Source organism: Canis aureus, chromosome 8, assembly GCF_053574225.1.
Source record: "Canis aureus isolate CA01 chromosome 8, VMU_Caureus_v.1.0, whole genome shotgun sequence".
Classification (NCBI taxonomy): Eukaryota; Metazoa; Chordata; class Mammalia; order Carnivora; family Canidae; genus Canis; species Canis aureus.
This window is the reverse complement of record NC_135618.1, coordinates 43,546,901-43,568,918: the sequence shown is the minus strand read 5'-3', so window position 1 is coordinate 43,568,918 and position 22,018 is coordinate 43,546,901. Positions and strand designations below refer to the sequence as shown.

Below are 22,018 nucleotides of genomic sequence, written 5' to 3'. Positions count from 1 at the left end.
TCATGCTAGCACACAGAATTTGCTCACAAATGATAGGAAGTTAGCATTACACCCTGGAGAATTCAGTGAAGCCCATTTGAGGAATTACTACTACAGGGATGGAGGGCTCACTCAGCATGGCGATAAGAAGTCAGCCCTCCATGGAAATAACTGATGCGCCTTGAAGCAAAAGGGAGAGTGTGTTCATGTAACATGGACTGAGCTTCATATGCTTCTTATCTGCCAGCCTATCCTGCTTGTTCTCCTGTCAAAATACAGCCCAAAAGCCAACCACCTCTTGGCTCTTCCACAACCGTCATCCTACCGCCTGCCCCCTCTCCCTGGGCTGCTGGAAGAGACTCCCAGCTAGTGCTCTTTCTCCTGCTCTTGTCATCTTGTGATCTGTTCTCCATAATGCAGTCTAACTCATCATTAAAATAATAAGGCACATCACAGCTGACACTCCAGTGCCTTCCTACCACACTTAAATCTTGAGTGGTTTCAAATTCTGCAAGTCCTAAGTTGTTCTGAGCCCTAGCCGTCTTCCTGATTTGATCTCCAAAACTCTCACTTGTACTCATATGCTGTGGCTACGCTGCACATGATGTTGATGTGCAGCCGAGCCTGGCCACCTCAGGCATGCGTCAACCACATGGCATTTGCACTTGCTGCTTATTCAGCCTGAAATGCTTACAGTTCCACGATGACGTACCTGGCTCGCACCCTCATTTGATTCAGTTCCCTGCCCAAACGTCACCCTCTCAGAGAGGTCCTTTCTGCTCACTGAACCTAAAGTAGCATGGTATCCTATTTTCTATCTACCCCTCTGCTCTTGGATTCATTATAGCTGTTATATAACTTGACATGCAAACCTATCACATGCCTCTGCATCTGTATGTTGGGTGACCAGTCTCCACTGGATAGGAGGCTCCTTGGAGGAAAGGCTTCTCCCGGCTTATTTAATGCTATGTCCTAAGGGCCTAGAACACTTGCTGATACACAGTGATGACTCACTACATGTTAATCAACTGAGATGAATTTCTTGCTGCTCTGCCAAAATAGCTAACCTGCTTCTCGACCTTCATTCGAGTATAAGACCCATATTCTACTTCTACTACAATCACTGGCCAGTCCTGGAAAAGCTCTAGTGAATCACAATGGCAGGGAGACCTTGGTTCTAAGAAGGGAGAATCATCTTGTCCTTTTGTTGTCGCTTCCTTGTAGGATCCTACTCATGGAAGGTTCTTGATATTACAGAATGAGAAGCTATCCGAGTGTCCAAGGTGAGGGTTGGGCACATGCATGTTGAGGGGTTGGTGCTGCTGTCAAAAGGCCAGTTGCCTGTGTCACCCATGTGAGCACTTGTCTTTCAAGAGCAACCAAACCAAAACCAAAACCAAACAATGAATATCACTGCTGGAGACACTGAATAAGAAAACAAATTTTCTTGTAAATATAGTCTCACAAACTACACAGACGAACAAGAAAAGTGTCTTCTACGTGGCAAGAGCAGAATTGACATTTTGGCATCCTCTCCAAAAGACCCAAGTGAAAATCGTCACTTTTCCTTTGGGGACAGGAAGAAAATCCCTTCAGTGCTGCAGATCCTACTGCCCAGCAATTTTTGTCTTACCATCTTTAGCCCAAGCCTCGACAAAACTGGCCAGCTCTGCCCGACGGGCAGCTGTGTAAGAATAACACATCTTTATAAGAATTTCAGTTATAAAATCCATCAAGCCCTCAAAACAGATTTTTAAGCATCTCATTGATTTTTTTTCTTCATTTTAAAAGAGAGAATTTGCCTTTTGTTGAACACTGAAATCCAGTAGATACCAGGATTCAAGGGACCTGCCCTAAGGAGTGTTGTTCTGCATGCAGGGATGGTTTTGTTGGTTAGAGTTGGGGGGGAAGTGGAGGGCGCGGTGTCCCGGGTTCTCCCAGCACGGGTGCAGATGAAGCGCTTAGAGACCTCATTTAAACCATGAGTCACAACCTTTGTTGACCAACCAGTTCTGATTGTCCATATTCATTCTATGAGGAGGGAGGACTGGCTGGGAGATAATTTGACATTTGATTGATACGGGTGTCTCCTTTTTCATGCTTGGTTCAAAATTCAGAGTTCAAATTGAACCTTATGAAGCATACAACATATTATTAATATGGCCATCAAAGCAACAGGGATATCTCTCTCAATTTGAAATCTGATCAATAGCAATTCATTAAGAATTTACCAAGCAGCCACCCTGAATCAGATAAGGTAGGTGAAAACACTCGCTCTACCCAGGCAAACTTTCATTATCTGTGGCCTCTTTTAGGAATATTGTTTGTGGACCACTTGCTTACAAGGCAAGGTTTGTTAAGTCACGGGATGAAATCAATGTCTATCTCTTGAACCTGCGACTTTGCAGTGTGTGATCTGTGATGTCCGAAGCTAATTTCACACACAGGAACAAGAGAGCATCTCCACGGGAGAGCCGAGGCTGTGCTAAGCAGCATATCCGCAAATGGCATCTATTACCATTTAAAACCAACGTTCCTCCCACCCCAGCCAGTTACCCCTCCAGACACATGCTCCCTTTTCAAGCTTTTGAAGATGGTAAATGTCTCTTGCATCCCAGGAACATTTCCCACCGCCTCCCAGCTACGCAATGATCCATCTTCTACCATTAAGGATTGGCGAAGTGTTAGGGATGTCACTACCTCTCATAGGGAGAAACAGATCTTTGAGGTTAGGGGTTGAGGAAGGAGAACAAGAGAGCCCTTGTCCAAGGGGTTTTATAAAAATGGAGTCAGCTGGCACTTTAAAACATGAGCATGCACACTTCTTGGGACTCCCTGGGTAAGACGTTAAGCCATGAAAAATATTGAGACCGATTCTATCAATGAAACCGGCCCGACTTTTTCGAACAGACAGGGTTGGGGACATGTGCCTAGCAATATGTCCTCTCTTTAATTCCTTCTCACCGAAGACTCAAAGTAGGGAGTGAAGCGTTTAGCAAACTAGCCTTTATTCACTGCTCCGTTGATAAAATGTGATTGGAAGTAGATGAAGTTCTATTTGCAAGGCTCCATCTAATGTAGGCTTTTGAAGGTCATGTCATATTTGACTACATGTTAATGAGCTAAACAGTCCTCCCTTCTGGCTAGAAGCAACATCTTGGTAAGATTTCCTAGTCATGGTTTTGGTCAAAGTTTAGGCGTAAAAGCAAACAAAACAAAAAACAACCCCCCCCCAACAAAAAAACAACCCCGAATCTGTTAGCACTCACCTAATCTTGACATTTAATCAAGCAATTTCATGCTAATGAAAGTCTAAACGTAACTGTTCCAAACCACATCAAAGTAAAAAGACAGGTGTTATTTTGATGGACACATCATGCGACTGTGCAATTTCCATTTGCCAATGCCCTGATTCCAAAAGCAGAAGACTTTGTCTCTCTAAATCCTGCTACTTGTAATAGGTTTTAAAAGAAAGGAGCTAGAGGATCTTTGATTCATAGAAGAAAGATCCCCTTCTCATGAGACAGAGACAATTCCATTCCCCAATGCCTCTAGCTTTCTGGACTCAGTCTTTTATAACCAGTCATTCAGTAAAGATCCCAAATAATTCACATATACATCTGTGTGAACCCAGACAAAATATGTCAGCATACAAGTCACACATCTGTGTCCTTAATCTCCCCTGTTCAGCATTTTAACATAAGAACACTGCTTATACCATAAGATTGTATTGTGGCTTCATTCAATATAGTCTTACTTTTCTAGATCATGTTTTATTAAAACTGGAAATAAAATATCCAAGTTAGCAAAATGCCTAGTATCTTTTTAGACAGCAGAGCCTAAGGCTTCAGCTATACTCCAAAGATATATGGACTTTGTTTTTGTCTTTTTTTTTTTAACTCAAGTTTCTAGAGTGACCAACTGCAGCATGTGAAGGAAAAAAAAAAAAAAGAGAGAGAGAGAGAGAGAGAGAATACTGAGCTTTGGATGGATGCATCAAGAAGTAGCAATGTTTGTTACCTGCAGAGGTGTTACAAGAAATTTCATCTGCTGCAACGAAGACGAACTGATTTCTGGAAGAGAAGATAAAATTCACAATACTGCTCGCTCAGGGGGAAATGTGCTCTCTGCCAACTGGGTGGATGTATTCAGATGCGGGGAGGGAGGGGTGCTTTGTTTGAATGGATGTTGCAAGGAAATGTGTTGATATATCTTGGACTTCGAGAGTTTAGAGAGATCATGAAACAGGCATGCGGGGGACCTCGCCAACGTAATCATGGTGATGTCAGAACGGGGGCCATGTACACACTGTTGCACCATCATATTAATACTGAGTGTTACCAGAAAGTCATGCCAGGGTACGTTTCTAAGGCTAGGGCAACTCAAACTGTCCTTGGATTTCTGCACTCAATGGAGATTACATTTAAAGAAAATATGGACGGTCTGTTAGGAAAAAGGGGATACTGCCTACGAAAACCATAAAATTCCAGACTTTATTATTGTAGTATAATACCAAAAAAAAAAAACTTTTTAAAGGAAATAAAAAGAAATGCTGCCATTTCAGAAAAGAATGTTATATGGTATCATATTTATGGATAATAATTTCCTCATCAAATTAGGCTGGCTACATAAAGAAGGTAAGAACACTCATCTATTGGAATAAATCCTTTTGTACCAAATTATTTTTAATGATGCAGTATTTAAAAGAAAATTAAAATGGAAAACGCTATTTTTACTTTGACTTAGTAAATCCGGAATGATGATAAAACTCTCTTAGGATGTCTCCAACCGTGGCATTTGCACAATGAAATGTGTTCTAAGTCAGACATACTGTTTATTTCTCTAAAAATAAGAACGTCTGGGTGAGGCAGATTATAAAAATGCCCCCAATGAGATTGGCGAGGCTCTTAAATGCCTCAGAAGTGGCACATTGGAGCCTCTGGTTCTCATTCGTTAGATTTTACTGTGCGTCTGAATCATTAAGAAGCAAGATAAATGCATTTTGGGGGTCTTAGTTTGACTGGTCTCGTTCAAATGTCTTAATGCTTCCAAAAGTATCTAGTGATTGAACATTTCTTAAAACACCTTAAGAGAGTTTCACTGTTGCAAGAGGTATATCCCTGGAATATAAATAGAGCTACCCTTGGAAAATTCACTAGAATTTAGCATCCAGTTGAAAATCCTAGCTCTCTCCACACCAATGAAATCTAAGCAAAATTACACATGCTCTGAGAATAGTCTTCCGTATGTTTTTCTTCCACATAATGAAAGTCACAGCCAAGTTCACTTATCACCTCTCTTAAAAGACTAAAAGTTAGTGTCACTGGTTTTTTGCTATCTTTTTGCTTGGGCGCAGACTTTTTGAGCCCCACCAATACCTGGCTTCCAATTTCTGAGATTTGAGGAGCAGCAGTATAATTAATATCCCTGAAAATGAAGATGTTTGGGTTGAATATTTGTTTTGACTTGTTCACCTTTGACTTACTCCAGGGGCAGTAAGATATGGACACCCCAATTACATGCATGGGATTCATGGGTAGGCCAAACAAACACTTGGAAGGACTTCTGTTTCTAGAATGCTCACAAGAAGGACTACCATAACTGAGAGTGGCGACCTGACCCTTATCCAGAGAGGCAGGCTCTTTGTTATAGCCATTCTCCTATTTATGGGGTGGCCCTCATTAGTTAAGTGGTTCTATCCAATGCAGACCCTATAATCCTAGAAGATTCTGCTACCTTGCTTCCCACTTCTGTATTTTCCCTAAGGAACTGTCCTACTTGCTAAACATTAGGAAAACAATGAGAGGCAACCAACAGATATAAAATGATGTTTGATAAACAGGGAAAACGAGTAAGAATGCAAACTACAAGTATGTTTATAAAGACATTAGAACTTTTTCTTTAATTGTGCCAGAATTTTTGGAAATATGATGGTCATCCTTCATAGCACTCTTCCTTAGGACATGATACTCTAACTCTGGAAAAATAATGTTATCATTTCTCCATTCCCTTCTTTTTCCTCTCTTTCGGGTAACCTATATATTTTGAATTTTTTTAGAGTGCTTTATGATTCCTGAGCAAATTTCTGAACAAAGGGATGACTCAAGAGTTGGCTCAGAAGACAGCCGACCATCAAACCAAATCTATGTCAAAGCATAAAGTTATCACCAATAGTGATATTTTAAGGAATATGCCATGGACCCTGTAGCAGTGCCAATATTAAAAAGAACATTTGCAAAAAATAGTTCTGTACTGGATATATCAGTTCTGGATTGTTTTTTTTTTTCCTTTTAATTCCACGCAAACAGTCCTACAACATCCAGGAAGATTTCCCTAACATTTCAGAAAACTGCCTTTCTATGGAGCTCATTAATTCCATACAGTCAGCTTGCGTGATCAGCCTCCCACTATGCTACCCTTTCACCAACTAATTATAAGTACAATTAATAGGAAATCCCTGCAAATAATAGCCTGGGGAGGGATGCCAGGCCAGCGTGGCCCACATGTGAGGCCAGTAGAAGAATCTGGGTAGAATTATAAGGGACAGGATTCATGGCAATGTCTCTGTCCACTATGTTATACCATTTTTTATATACGATTATGTTTCTCCCCACTTGACCTTTCAGAAAAACGATCTCTTAGCCCATAAATGGATCATCCATGACCCTCTCTGTGGAATTTTTTACCCCAAATGACCAGAGAGAAGTATGATCAAAGAGATTAATGATGTAGCTGGGAAGTGAGCTATCCCCAAGCAAGGTCAGAACAACCCGAATGACCAGAGCAGTGCAGGTGCACTCTGGACAGTGGGCTTACTTCTCAGAGGAGAGAGGAGACTCGTACGGAGCCTGACCCCTTATGCTAACCCTAGTCTGCTCTGCATGCTCAACACAGACAAAAGACAATAAACTTCAAAAGCAGTTATACTTGACTTTCAGCAAACTGGTTGTAGATGATAAAGTCTGACTAAGTAGTTCTCAGCCTTGGCTGAACATGGTAAAAACACCTGATGCCCTTCTAAAATTCCCAGTGATCAAGCTACAGCTAAGATCAGTTAAATGGGAATCTCTGTGAGTGGGTCTTGGGCACTAGTAGTTTCTAAAGAGCTTCAGGTGAGTCTCATACAAGCCAAGGTTGTATGAGGGCCACTGGTATAGCTGAATGGTTCTTACCTGGCTGCTTTGTAGCCCTACAAGGAGAGGTTAAAGTAATGTTAATGCTCTTCTCTCCTGTGGTCCTAGCCTAATTGGTGTGGGGGCAGGGTGTAGAATGAGGTAGTTTAGGAGATGCTTGGCTGTCTATCAGCCACAGGGGAGAAGCACTGGGTAAGCTATAAATGCGAGTGGAAAGGGAGTTGAATTAATGAATCTCTTGCAGCTTTTGTTTCTTTTTGCAACTTCCATTTTGCCACCCACCATGCTAGCCTCCAGGCAACCCAGTTGTGTGGCTGCTGAGGATGTAACCACAGACACACCATACATGGCCCAGGAATGGTTCCTTCTAGTTTCTGGAGACCTGAGAGAATGGACATTAAATCTCATTTTTGAAAGCAAAGCTGGTCTACAGTGGCCACGTGTCACTTTCTCTGTATCTGCTTCCTCCCCTGGACAAACTCAAGAGCATCTTTGCTGGATCTTTCCACTTTCCTTCAGAGTCTACATCTTATTCTCTTTTTCTGGTTTATTTTTTTCACCTGGATTTTTTTTCCCTGTTTTTGAAAACTCCCTCTACTGCAGAATTTCTCAAACTTCCCTGAAGACAAGAATTGGCTAGAGTGCTTGTTAAAAATATAGATGTCTGGGTTTCAGCCCTGACTGCCTGAATCTGAACTTCCAGGAGAGAGGTGTGATCATCTTTACATTTGGCAAAAACCCAGGTCTGGTTGTTGACCAGCTCTGGGTGTCCCATTCATACTGTCCTAGCTAAGTAGCTGCTGCTCCTGAACCTGAGAATCATGGTTCTAGGTAATTCTTATGATGGGGACATTTGGGAACATTCTTAGAAATCTCCTACAAGTTCATTCCCATTTTCATTTTGGAGCCCCAGCTTTTCCCAGGAAGACTGTTTGACAGAGGCTTTGTGGGAAGGGAGAGGATTACTAATTTAAGAGAAATAATGAAATGGTTGTTTACTGAGCACAAGGGAGGAGGCTACGTTTGTCCAGTCTTTGCAATGTTGATGCCAAAGAGCCACTGGCCTAACGCCAATGGAGTATTTGCCCATGACAGGAGGCTGCCGAGCCTTATATCTATGTATTAATTGATTTAATTTTCCTGACAACCCCTCTTCCTATCCCAGTCTTTACAGAAGAGGAGGCAGAGGCATAGAAGGTCATGGAACATGTGCAAGCTGTAAGTGCTGGTGGTGAAATCTGAACATGGTTGACTTAAGACCCCCAACTCTTATTCACTCGCTAAGATTGTGCTCAGGGGCGCCCGCATGGGGGTTCTGAGTCAACAGTGCAGTGCCAAGTCTCTACGGAAGGACTTCCTGATACTTCCTGAACCTTCTGTTCCTCTCAGAGAAAATAATACAGTATTTGGATTCCCCTTTGAGTAGGATGTTAATTGAGGCTTGAGAGAGATAATTATATTCTGCTTTAACAACTTGGGATGTGGAATGGCATGGGCCATGGTCTTTCTCTCTTTTCATCCTATTACCAGACTTCATTATGTTTTACGATGGTTTTCATAGACCAACCATCTAGACTCTGAATCTGACTCAGCTGGTGGTACATTTAAATTAGTCCTGTGACCTGCCATATCATCCTTATATCCCAGTTTTCTTCTTAGGCTAAATCTCATCTCTCTGCAATTTTCTTTTTTCTAAAAATTACCCACGGCTGAATTCTAAGAGACAAATTAAAATAGTAGCCAGCCAGGGTTGCTGGAGGGAATGTGAGAAGCTGGATATCAAGACAGAGTAAAACTTGTGGCGGGCAGGGGAGGAGGGAGGACACACGGGAAATGTTCTCCCATCAAAGAACACTAGTTTTAAGTTTTACTGCTAAATATTCTGGTTGCTTCTCATTTTTTGGCCTCTTAATTCTGTTATGTCATTATTGCTACACAAAACTTGGGTTGGATATCACTCACAGTAAGTCTGTTCTTGTATCCAATGCTATGAATGTTGGATCTAGCACACAAACATACGCGCGCGCGCGCACACACACACACACACACGCTGGTGTGATTAAAATCCCCCAAGGCTATCTACTAAAATAATCCCTAGAGCTTTAGAAGTTGTTTTTCTGGTCTGGCAGATGGAAGTCAAGATGCCCCAAGACAGTAGTGGCACAAAGTCAAATTAATTCTATCTGTAGGTTCTGGAGCACCTGTCGGTTATAAGGCAGTTTCTCAACCCCGACTGCTTATTACAAATCACACACACACACACACACAAATAAAATACTAATGACCAGGTCCATTTCCAACCTTTTAAGTCAGAATCTTTAAGAGTGGTTCCCAGGCCCAGGTATTCACAAAAAGCCACTCCAGTGATCCTGATGGGTCAGCCAGTACTGAGAACTCATATTTCGACTGAATATTTCTTTGAACTTATGTGCCCTACCTCTGCAGAAAAGAGAGCTGTGTTCTCTGGTTTTTCAATTAAACTGCACTAGTGTTGACTGCTACAGTTTTTAATTATTAATACTTTAATTTTTGTATTATATAATTATATATATTGCTTAATATATTACTTATACTTATTAATTTTTTATAACTGTGCTTACCAAAGATGCTTCCTTTTAGATGTGTGGGACTAAGGTAGAAATGCACACTAAAATCAGGGATTTTTGCTGTTCATCTTAAGAAGTTGCTGGAAGGGTCATATGGCATCTAGCCATGAATGTTTTCTGAATAAACATAACATGCAGAAATAAGGTGCTTCTATTAAAATTGTTCTTGCTGACTTTACTAAATAGTTGGTCTTGTTGATTCAATCCTCAGATGGTTAGTGAGGGTTTGCTACCTGCCAGGCACCCAGTAAGCCAAAGGGATAGGAGTCGTGCTCTTGGCTGTTAAATCACCGTGGAACATCTATATTAGGCTTGGCTGTCTGGAAGCTCATATCCTAATTTATATTTCAGTTTTACTGACTAGAAAGGGGGACTTATTTGCTTGTGATCAGGATTTTGCCTCTCCCCCCCTACTCAGTTCTAAAACCCAAGAACTATAAAAAGCCCATTCAAATTTATATTTTCCCGTGCCTTGTTATTTCTATTTTAGTATTGAATTGCCTATGCTTCCAAGAATGAAATGGGGTGTAAACAAACAAACCAGCAAGCAAATAAACAGATTGACTATAGAGTCCTCTGAAAGGGTCTTTCCTGATCCTTTTTATCTTATATCCTTTAACATACATTTAAGATCATTTCATTTAGCCTCAGTTGCTATTGCTAACACTGTGTATGCTAAAAAGAATAATAATAAACTCTAACAGGGAAAGGAGAAAAGTGCTCTGAATCTATCCCTGATTTGAATATTTTCATCTGAAACTTCTGGGCTTCAGAAATTCAAATCTAAGTGCATCTCCCCTCCCTGGAGACCTTAGGAGCAGTCCATGTCTGTAATTTTAGTTTTTCCAACCTTGAACAATCTCCATGGCTCCCATTAATTTTTTTTTCTCAGCTAAAAAGAGAACTAATGGTGAATCTGGAAGCCCTTCCCTGTCACTTTCCTGGGCCTCAGTCTCTTCATTTGGAAACTGGGAACAATAATAGCAGTGTCCCTTAGTTTTTTTTTTTTTTTTTTTTCTTTTTGTATTTTGAGGACACCATGAATGTGAAAGGATTTTATTTGGGAGAAAATTGCCATTTTGACTGTGTGTACTCATGAAAGATAATCATCTTCTCTCCCCAGAGAGAGAAGCATTTGTGTTTTTATGTTTTGGGCTTCCAAGGTTTTAGGCCAAGAGGGGCATAGTCAAGACCTTTTGAGGTTACAGGTCGTATCAAAGGTAGACGGGATCTCCTAGAAAACAAAAATCCCACCTCAGCTTTCATTGGGCAGGGCAAAGAGCAGGCACAGAGGAACCCCTAATGAGAATTAGTTTAAGACACAGTGTTAGAAGTGGGTCTGGCCAGTTCTGGGAACAACTACATGTGTTTTCTTGGGGAAGCAGCTCTCATATAGGGCAGAGGAATCTGGGCCTGTCCAGGGTGTCCAGGCTGAGGCTCTGGAGGCCAGAGAAGCCACACTGAGAAGGTCTGTGCCCACCTATGAGTTACATATAAAATGAAGTTACTGTGATGGTGGAAAGGCCCAGAGCCCTACAAATCCTCAGGGACTACCCCAGGCATTGGACATCTCAATAGTGGCAGTGGGAAAAGAGCAACACAAGTAGATTTGGTTTGACTTTTTGAAAAAGTAATTCTCTGTAGAGCAACTGGTTGTACAGAAATTTACAGCAGTGGAAGTGTAGGGGCCGGGTTTATGTGGGGAGAATGGTCATTTTTCCTATGATGTATCCCTAGTAGCCTGAGCTCCTCCATAGACAGGAAAGAACATAATGAACAGAAAAACAGGCTGTTTGATTTCATGATTTTCCCAGTTGCTTCCTCCTTCAGATTTTTTTTTTTTTGCCCAAACTATTTTTCTCAGTTTTACTGAGGTATGACCAACAAATAAAAATTGAATACAACTGGGTTGCACAATGTGCTTTTTTAGAGGTGTATGAAGTGATGACAATATACATATACACTGTGAAATGATCACCACAATCAAGCTAATTAACACATCCATCACTTCATACAGTTACCTTTCTTTGTGGGTGGTGAGAACACTTAAATTGTATTTTATTAGCACATTTCAAGTATCCCTATTTTTATATTTCTAGAATGGAAGTCAAGATTTAAAAACAAAACAAAACACTCCATCTATGGTCAAAAACTTATTCTAAGCCAGAAAACCTACTTCCACAGGAGCAAAACAAAATATGCCCATAGTTTAGTGATGTTAATAATAATAATGGTAATAATATTATCCTGAGTGTCAGGAGCTTTCTGTTCATGACCACCTTAGTTTCAATAACAACCCAATAAGGCAGGCATCACTCATGAGCCCCACTTTAAAGACGAGGCAGTTGGGGATCAAATAGGCTCAGTTAGCTTGCCTGTATTATCTCTATAGTAAATAATTTTAGCCTAAATCTAAATCTCTGATCATATTCTACAGATGAACAGCAAAGATTTGGTAATGCATGCATCAAAGTAGGTATACAAGACTTTGCCTCAAATTCTGACCAGACCAATTACAGGTTGCGGGCACCTGAGCAAGGTGCAGGTCCCCAGACTGTTTGTGTTATGGGGGTCCTGGAGATTGCCTATTGTAAACATGACTCACACCTGTAAGTGGGTTTAATCTTATTTGCTTGCTATTGCCTGTATACAGTGTTTTCAAATAATACCATATGCTCTAAAATAATCTGTTAACAAACAGCTGAGTTATTGAGAACCCTGTGGATTGTTGCCACCTCCTTTAGTTTATAAGTAATGTCAACCTTCATCTCCTTCTGATTGGAATTGGTATTATGGTATTCATTTAGCAGATGCAAAGAGCGAGGCTCAGGAAAGGTAAGACAAGTCCGATGGGAGTTTTCCAAGGTTACATTTTACGTTAGCGTGAGTCCATCACGCAATGGGTGAGAAAATATTAACATGTAATCAGTCTCATTACCCATAAATCTTTGGGGTAAAGAAAATGATCGATGGTAGCCCTAGATTAGCTGAGGGGGAGAGTTCCCACAGGATGGATGGCAAGGGACCCTTAACCACGGACGTTCTTACTCTCTCACTGAGAAAGGGAAAGTAGGGAGATGACTAGAAACCAACAACTTACTAAGACAGATTGTCCTATATCCTGCAAGGTTTGTGGACTGTCAACATTATTTACTGCGGATTGGGGTAGGATTGAATCTTGCCGTCTATGGTGGTGCTTCTCAGATGTCATACACACCCACCCTGGCGGTCTTGAGGTGCAGATTCTGATACAACAAGGCTGGGGTGGGCTTGCAATTCTGCATTTCTCACAAGCTTCTGGGGAGGCCGACTCGGTTGATCTGGGAACTATGCTTTGCAGAGCAAAGCAAGGCTCTCAGGACCCTTACAATGCCCCACCTCAATCTTGAGATTTCAGAACAGACTAAGGCAATCACTCATTACCTGTCATTCATTTTGAGATAGAGAAGTTGAAGGAAAGAATACAAAAAATAGCAGAGAAACAATCCATCATTCTGGGGAAGCTGTGGAGATGACATTGTCCGGGACACACATTTAACATGCCCCCATCCCCACCACCTGAGCTCATAGTCCACTAACTAGAAGTAGCCTGTCATCTTCTAACTATGCAGACGTGGTGAGGAAATAAGCCCCTCTTCTTTTAATGCACTCTAAAGTCTCAAATTACAAAAGTGGACCATGAACAGAGTTGGGGATTGAGGGCATGGTGGACGCATCCAACAATCATGGTTTTCTTTTTAAAGGGATTCCATGCCTGTAAATGCAGTGGGAAGTGCTAATCCAGGTTATCAGATGTTTGGTGTTTTTCTATAATCTCAGAACCAAAGCATTTCAATTAAAGTGATTAGGATAATTAAGGGAAAGGGGTGTTTAGCTTTGATTATGTCTCATCTCCCCGACACTCTACTGATCTATTTGAACATTCAATAAATCCTAATGAGACAAGAATAAGCCCAGGTATAATGACAAAACTGACAAGTTAGTTACTCCTTATGGAGATTCCTTCAAGCTTTTGCCTCCAAACTACCTTCTCTCTGATTCCTTATAGTGGCCCCTACTCCCAATGTTTTCCTGTGTTAATTAAATATGAAACACACTATGGTTTTGAGGAGAATTTGATTCCAGAGGAATCAATCACTGTGATTCATGCCAGGGAGAAAAATCACGAGAAGTCATTTATTTCTTCCAATGACTGTTCATATGCACATACTGCACACAGGTACGGGAATAATGTAGATGCCACATTTAAATAGAAATCAGTTCTACTGGGAAAGAATTTAAGCTTCTCTTCATAGATACAGGGTCAGAATTTCTTTTGATAATTTTAAAGGAAATACTAGAAGTTTTTAATGAAAAGTTACCTCTTACCCCAAAAGATGGTCTATAGTGAATCATGCAGTGACCAAAAAAAAAAAAAAAAAAAAAAAGGCAAAGAAGGGGACCGTGTTCACTGTTTGTCACATTCACACACTATTATATTGTGTGTCATTCCCTTCTCTTTGAGATGCTGCCTTCCATGAGGGAACCTCTGTATCTCCAGTGGAAATGGCTCCTCCGGAGGCCTCTGTGCCTCATAGGAGGCTTCTGACCTGCCTCTAGAAAGTATCAGGCTTTCTCACCTGCCTGGAAACCCTTCACAGCTGAAGGGCCCTGATGGTGCTACTTAAAGGATAGGTTTTATTTGCTTCTTTGTGGCCTATCAAGTCAATGATCTGCAACCCGAGAAGTGTGTAATTAGGCCATGACATGACCAAAGGAGTTGTTACATCTTGTCTTGTCACTGGCAAAAGTGTCTACCCACATGGCTGTGACAGCTATGGTCTACTGGGTTTGGAATTTCCTTTAATGTCTCCCCAACTCCTTGTTGGTCCAGTCTGTTGACTATTACAGTCTTGGTTCCTTTTTTTAACGGCTTCAATTACATACATGTTCATCCAATAGTGCATAACCGTTGTTAAGAAGCCATTATAGATTATGGACCAAAGGCAATTAGTTCTCGAAACAAAAATTTGAGCACTTTTAATGTGTATGTGTGTGTGCATATCTGTAAATTAAAAATAAGAGAAACTCTGGAAAATCTATTAGTAACAGCCATGTTTCTTTTCAGCACTGAAAGCTTTGTGTCCATAAACAGGAGTTTGAAAAATCATATTAATGCTACTATCAAGAGCTATACATCCTCTCCTTCATCATTGCAGAGCCCTCTCAATTGTTACCAAATATAATCATTATCGATCTGCACAACAGGTTGGCAGAAAATGTAAATATCTTTAGTTATTATAATTTTTTTTGGTGAATGCCTAATGGGAACTATTTGATCCATAGGCAAAATAGATAAATTATTGGTGGATTTGAGAGCAGGAAATTCAACTTTTTCATCACTAAGTCATGTCTTAGTTATGACTATTTGACGCTGCAAACATATCTTGTCCTGACTTTATTAACAATAGCATAAGGAGGCAGAGACAGTGCAGGACCTGGACTAATGGATGTTAGATACATATTCCAATCATTGGACTTCCCAAGACATTTGGAGAATCTACCTGGGATGAGCACACATGTTCTGCTCATTCTGGGACAGTCCAGTTGAAGCCTGTTGTCCTGGACTCATTATTAATAACATTGCATCCTTTCCCTGTCTCAAGTGTTGCATTCTGGATAATCATTTCTAGGGTCACCCTCAGTATACTAATCTCATCAAGTTGTTTGTTCCAATGTTCTACATAGTACCTGACTCAGAGACACTACCGAAAATAAGTGACTTCAAAATAGAAATCTACGTGGTGAAAAGGGAAAAAAAAAAAAAAAAAAAAGGTGGCAGGGAAAATACTCCAGGACTGCTTAATTTAAGGAAAGCTGACATATCAAAATCTAACCACCAAAGAACTGATAAACTGAAGGGCTTACCTCCCCCCTACCCCCAAGTAGGTTTGTCTGTAACAAAACAAAAACAAAGCAAAACAAAACAAATTATTCCTGGAACTCATAGGATTAAAAATAATTAATTTGCATATAGTCCTACCTATTAAGTTTTAAAAGGCTTGTCTACCCCATACTCGAGTAGATTTGGTCACTGTTCTTCCTAAACTCTTTGAATCCAGAATCTGTTAAGGAAATAACAGATTCAAACCTCTGAATTTCAGGGATTCAGGTGGAATTAATATAACCTAGATATTTTTGGTTTCTTCAAAGCTCATTCTTGCCATCCAGATTTAAAGCTCTTATGAGAATACATGAAAATAGAAAACATGAACACTTTATGTAGTGCCCTTTATATGCCAAATCTTTCACAGCCATTGTCTCAATACTTCCCAAACACCCTGGAAGGTGGAATCAATACACCCATAACAGATGAAGTGATGGAATGCAAAGAAATTACTTCTCAAGATTGGTCCAATAAGATGCAATAGAGCCTTGTGATTAAGGGCACAGACTTCAGCTTTCAGGCTGAGCTAAAAAACTTGCTCAATTCTCCTGAGCACCTTCCCAATCAGTAAAATGGAAGGGCAACATCACCGTATAGCGCTGGTGTGACAGGTCCATGGCACCGTGTTTGTAAAGCGCTCAGCACAGTGCATATCACCATTGTTAGTATTGTGATTATCGTAATTGTGTTGTCATTGTCCTTACAGAGATGATGATTTGAGTCAAAGATTGTTCACCTGCTACATCAAACTTCAAGAAGTCTTAGTAAATCATGCAAATAATAAAGTCCTCCATTTCCATCTAATGAACATGCTAACAGGGGCATTGTCATATATACTGCCAAGTTTTACTGAAGAAATTTATTTTTGTCTGGTGTGTGTGCCTTGTAATGGGAAACTCTTTCTAGTTACCCTAAAGCTGCCTGGAATAATTAGCTTCACTCTCTCTTCCTGAGGGGACCCTGACCTGCCAATAACAAAACAAAACAAAACAAAACAACTCCAAATGTATCAGTTAAGAAAGTTAACTTTAAACCAAAAAGAACAATATAAATAAAATAAGAATATACTATATATATATTTTTTTTCCAGCCTGGCATTCTGACTAACAAAGCTGGACATGCTTTTCTAGGCACTGGGGTATAGGATGTAAATAAAGGCATTAATGACTCATTTCTGCTACATTTCTATTACAAGTTGACAGAGCGTCTTTTCTTACATTGCAGAACCCAGGAGAATTCATCAGGGCATATGAAATTAGCAGAAAGGATAAAGAGCTAAAGTCAAGAACAACTTGAAAAAGGCAGTGTCAACAAAGGTACCAAAAAGGAACTGCTGTTTGCTGCTGTGTTTTGACTCAACAGGTGAGAATTGGAATCTAAACCGGTTTCCTTCTGACTCTGGATCTTTGTCTCAGCTGAGAGATGCTGGGGCACGGATACACTTCTGTCCCCTCTGAGCTTCCATGGGCTGAGCCCTCAGTTCCTTACTCATCCGAAAACCACCCTCGGCATCACCCAGGCTTAAAATCAGCTCATTCTATTTTTCTACAGTGGATTTCTCAGAGAAAAAAAAAGTTGAAAACATAAATGAAATGTAAGAGGAAGGCTACTCTAAAGTTGCAGCATTTGTTTTGCCAAATAAGAGCACTAAAAAGAAAACTGAATGAAAAGTGGAAAAAAAAAAAACAGGGGTGCCTGGGTGGCTCAGCTGGTTAAGTGTCCAACTCTTGATCTCAGCTCAGGTCTTGATCTCAGATTGTGAGTTCAAGCTCCACGTTCGGCTCCATGCTGAGCTTGGAGCCTTCTTTTCTTTTCTTTTCTTTTCTTTTCTTTTCTTTTCTTTTCTTTTCTTTTCTTTTCTTTTTTTTAAGTCTTTTTAATGACCATTCTCTGTCATTATTGTTTCATAAAAGAAAAGCTCTTTGTAATGCATCTGAGAAAGAAGCATGGCTAAAATCTGACTGTTCCCAAGCCCAGGGAGCTGAAACACTCGCTCACATTATGTTGCCCCTGTACACCTGTCCCGGCCACCCAGTAAATATGTCATCCCAGGCAGTCACCAGGTCTCGAACTGGCCTTGGGAGACAGTGCTTAAACAAAGCCCCAGGATAAGATCTGTCGATCCCTCTCTGTGCACATTACAAAGAATGGGTGCAGGGGCTTGCTGCTGATTCTTAACCAGGAACAGTTTCAACCGTTAGCGAACTCGCTTCAGGTAACAGGGCTGAGGAAAACGATGATAATTCCCTCCTTTGTCTGCTTTGCATTGTCTCCCCTCATTAAGGGACCTGCATTATCCACCGATGAAGCTTTCTGTATTCCACCCAAGAAAAAGTAAAACTGTTAAGTCCCTGAAGTACAACAATATTTTTTAAATTAACCCTTCTACAAAAACAACAGCCACAACAACAAAACCTTAAAAAAAAAAAAAAAAAAAAAGAAAACCTCTAATGGTAAATTAACTGTCCCATTCAAGATGCTCCTCTTGTGTTTTATAAGCTGACAAGCCCTTCACTTTTAGTCTATATCATTTGATAAGGACTCCAAATAAAACACTACATCATTTTAAATGCAATTATTAGCCTTCTTGTCACGATGACATTTCTCTATTGTTTAATCTGAGTCTAGGAGGTAAAAAGTCCTAAAATACATAGGGAGTACCTACACTAAATAGAAATCAACACAAATTATTTTACTTTTAGATCAAACTAAGGTTTTACGTAACAATTTAGTTCTATATCCTGTAGTCACACTTATGATGAAATATTATGAGGGTAAAGAGAGGTTCTTTCCCTATCTGTCCATGTGTGTATCTTCCGCCTTCCTTCTCCCTCGCTCCTTCTCTTCCTCCCTCTTTGTTCTTCTCTTTCTTTTCCATTCATGCACCCACACATCTATTCATTTGCCCATCTATGTATGTACATATGTATATTTCTATCGCTGTCACCTCCATAAATTTAAATAGGGGCAGACCGAATTCTCCATGACCTCAAACACATGCCTACTTATGCCTACTGAGTTTTAAGAAAGAACTACTCAATCTATTTCTCTCTGAAATAGCAACGTTTACTCCTAGGTTAGGACTATCACATTTGACAAATGTTCTAGCATGTGGGCTTGTCACCACCTGGACTAGACCTCCTCGTATTAAGATTTACCTAGATATTCCTATGAGTTCTTTGTGAGGGCTTAAGGCACAGGTGTGTGTATGCTTCTGTGCCAGTGTTTATTTTAGCATATATGTATATACACACAACACATACACGAGTATATATATGTATTTCAAATGCAGAGAGCAAGATAATAGATATTATGGCATCTTAACTGGGTTTCTATTAAGTTGAGCTATGAAACTGCCAATATTCTATCATTTTTGTCACACAAAAATAGCAATTTTATATGACACGGTCTAAGACTATGTTTTCAATGAAACGTTACAATCTCAAAAAAAAAAGATAGAAAATAAAACAAAATCTTTTTGTCTCTTTTGCTCAGTCTAGGGGCACCTGTGCAGCTTGGGCTATGACTGTATGTCCAAAGCTCCTGATTTTTGGGGATCTTTAAAGGAAATGCATGTTCTATGTGAAAGACGAAATGGCCCCTGGTAACTGTCAGTGCAACGGGATCATTATGAAATTTCTGAGTGAACCACCCCATTTTGCTTTCTCTCTAGCTGCTGGAATCTGGTTCCCTTCTGCCCTAATGTGGGGGACATTCTCATGCACTGGTTGTTAGGAGATGTTAGAATGTTTAGCAAGCAGGACAAGCATGACAAATGTCTGCCTTTCTGGAGAGAGAACATTTTCATCAAAGCTCTATACACATCATACATACATCCCCAAACATTTGTGGCACAAGTCACTGAACAAGGAATGTCCCCTCCCACCCGCCCCACCTCCTGGTTTGGCTGCTCACAGATGCATCAACAACCAAGTCATAAAACACAACGAAACCAAGAGCCAGTCCATAAAGAGAAGCCTGCCCCAGGCTTAATTCAAGCAAGCCATTCATCGAGCTAATGTGATGGTGGACCTGTCAAATCCGGAACGCATCACGGACACATCAGCAACACCGAGTGGCATGCAATGACCAGATGACCGTCGGCCCCACTGCCATGCTTTGCTTGGTTCAAGCACAGAAAACAATCCCCCTTGAGAGTTTGGACAGTTAGGTTTCCCTAAGTCAAGGTGAGATTAAAATGAAGATTTGGTGAAGTCAAGTGCTTACCACGCATTTCCTAAATGCCGAGGAGAGATATTTGCCTATTCTCCTTAAATCTGTCAGTGAGACTATCAAATTACCTAGTCCAGACAGGTCTCTTTCTTTTGGGGAAATCTCTGCCCACACCAGATGGTCTTCATTCTGGAGGTCAGCAGTCAGAAACTCTCAGGGTGCTCCCAGATAATCAGCATGTGATCATTTAACCAAGAAGATGATGGGCAGGGAGTTGCAAGGTGCCCATCAAGGACCTTCTGGACCGTCCTGAGGTTACTGGAGTTCAATATTTTCCAAAGGTCCCTGAATCTTTAATTTGATGAGGGCTTAATTTGTGCTGATAAAAGGTAAAATTCTACCAACTGGGGACATCAGACTTCTTTTGTTTTCCACATGCCCGAAGAGTGAATCTCATGATTACAAGTAAAATTAGTTGCGGTTTCTCTTTTCATCAAGTTGACAACCAGTGAGCATTACCAAAACACTGTCAATTCCTGCTGATTTCGCTTCCTAGTCTGAAGGAGTTGCTTTGGGTTAAGTTTTTTCTTTGTCATTCCTGCCTGTCTTCTAGATGAGAGGAACTGAGAATCTGTCCCTGCTGATACTACGCTGTGATCACGTGAAAATAAATTATTACACAACTGCCCTAGATAAATTCCAGAAACTTGGTATCTTTCATCAAGATTCAAAAGCTATCCTAATAGTTCCACATTTTTCCCCAAATACATGTCTTCTATCAGGGGAAGGGTCTTCCTTCTCTTCACCTGCTGACTGGAAACATAAGGAGATACCATCATGTCATAACTACGCTTTACAAACTGAACCAGAAATATCATTTTAAAGATTGTTTTCTGGTAATTTGCCTATTACTGCACATACCTCAATGCAATAATCCCATATGTGGCAAGTGTCTTGCTTATAATGAATAGGGCTAGTAATCAATTTGCACAGCAACCAAGAAGACCTAATATGTAAATTTCTTTCATGAACAGCAAGAGGCCAATTACATGAACAAGAGTATATTTACTTGGTTTCTTCCACTGAAACGATTACACTAACGTGGGAATTGTAGAGTCATTCAAGATTTACCAATCCAAGAGTGAGGGCAATTTTCAGAAGGACATGTTGCCAACGAGAAATCTCAATAATGTTAAAATAACAGGTTTTATACACGTACTTGCATAGGGTGCCCCCCACTCAATGCAGCAACACTCTAAGTTAATTTTCAAACAAATGCCAATGGAGATGGCCAGATTCTCCAGTAATTCTATTTAAGGACAGCATTAAATATTGTTTATTATTTTAAAAGTATCTAGATGGGTCTTATTGAAGAAAGCAATTTAAATTATATCTTTTATAATTAACCTTTTTTCAACTTGGGGGAAGATGCACTTATATTGAGAAGCAAGATAAAAATCCAAAGAAATAAATCCGTTTAAGATTCTTATAATTATACGGCAGGCTAAAGTTACTATGATTATAATTATACACAAAGTGGGTGTTTGAGAATTTAGCATCTAGAGATATTTTCATAAAAATAATTAAGGGTTGTAGATGAACCACATTACAATTGATACTTTGTGAATCTTCAATGTGCAGAGTTTAATAGCATTAAGACTCTTCATTTGTAGAATGAGCTCCAGGATTTCAAGATTGCCGTCAGTTTTATGAGCTTTATTGACTCTCTTTCCTAATCTGGTGTCAAAGTGTACTGAAGATAGTAACGTCCATAAAACATGTTTCGAGTCTTGGCAAGAGGATATTGGGTAACTGGATAATTTATGTGTTTAGAACTGCATCTTAACAATTGTTTGGATTTCTTTGGAGGCTCACTCCAGCCTTGAGAACTCATTAGGGCTGCTGATACGAAAACAATAATAACACCTACATACAACCAGATAGCAGATCTCACTTCTATCTCGCCAAAGAGCCATTTGTCACGAGTGTAGGCATGGGGTATTCAAAGTGCAGCTTTTAGGGTCCAGGAGTTTATTTTGCTTTATGACACCTCGGAAGAAATCTGCAGCTACATCGAGCTAACGACACATCTCGTGAGAAATGAAATGGAGCCGCAGAGGAAGCACACCACAGCAAACCGAGAGAGGAGCTAAGTCACAACAGGCCAGGTAGGAAGGAGAACCAGTGGCTGCTGACACTTC

At 40.3% G+C, this 22,018-nt stretch overlaps 1 protein-coding gene across 34 annotated transcripts in view; it reads right to left on the bottom strand.

The window, feature by feature from the left end:
• RBFOX1 (RNA binding fox-1 homolog 1) overlaps positions 1 to 22,018 on the bottom strand; it is a 2,042,337-nt gene that overhangs the window by 14,667 nt on the left and 2,005,652 nt on the right. For 20 of the 34 annotated variants that reach the window (XM_077906543.1, XM_077906545.1, XM_077906539.1 and 17 more), the window contains one exon: positions 4,000 to 4,052. The exons of the other annotated variants lie outside the window; for them this stretch is intronic. In XM_077906543.1, the coding sequence (XP_077762669.1) occupies positions 4,000 to 4,052 (53 nt within the window). The remainder of the gene's footprint in view (positions 1 to 3,999; positions 4,053 to 22,018) is intronic. 34 annotated transcript variants of the gene reach the window in all.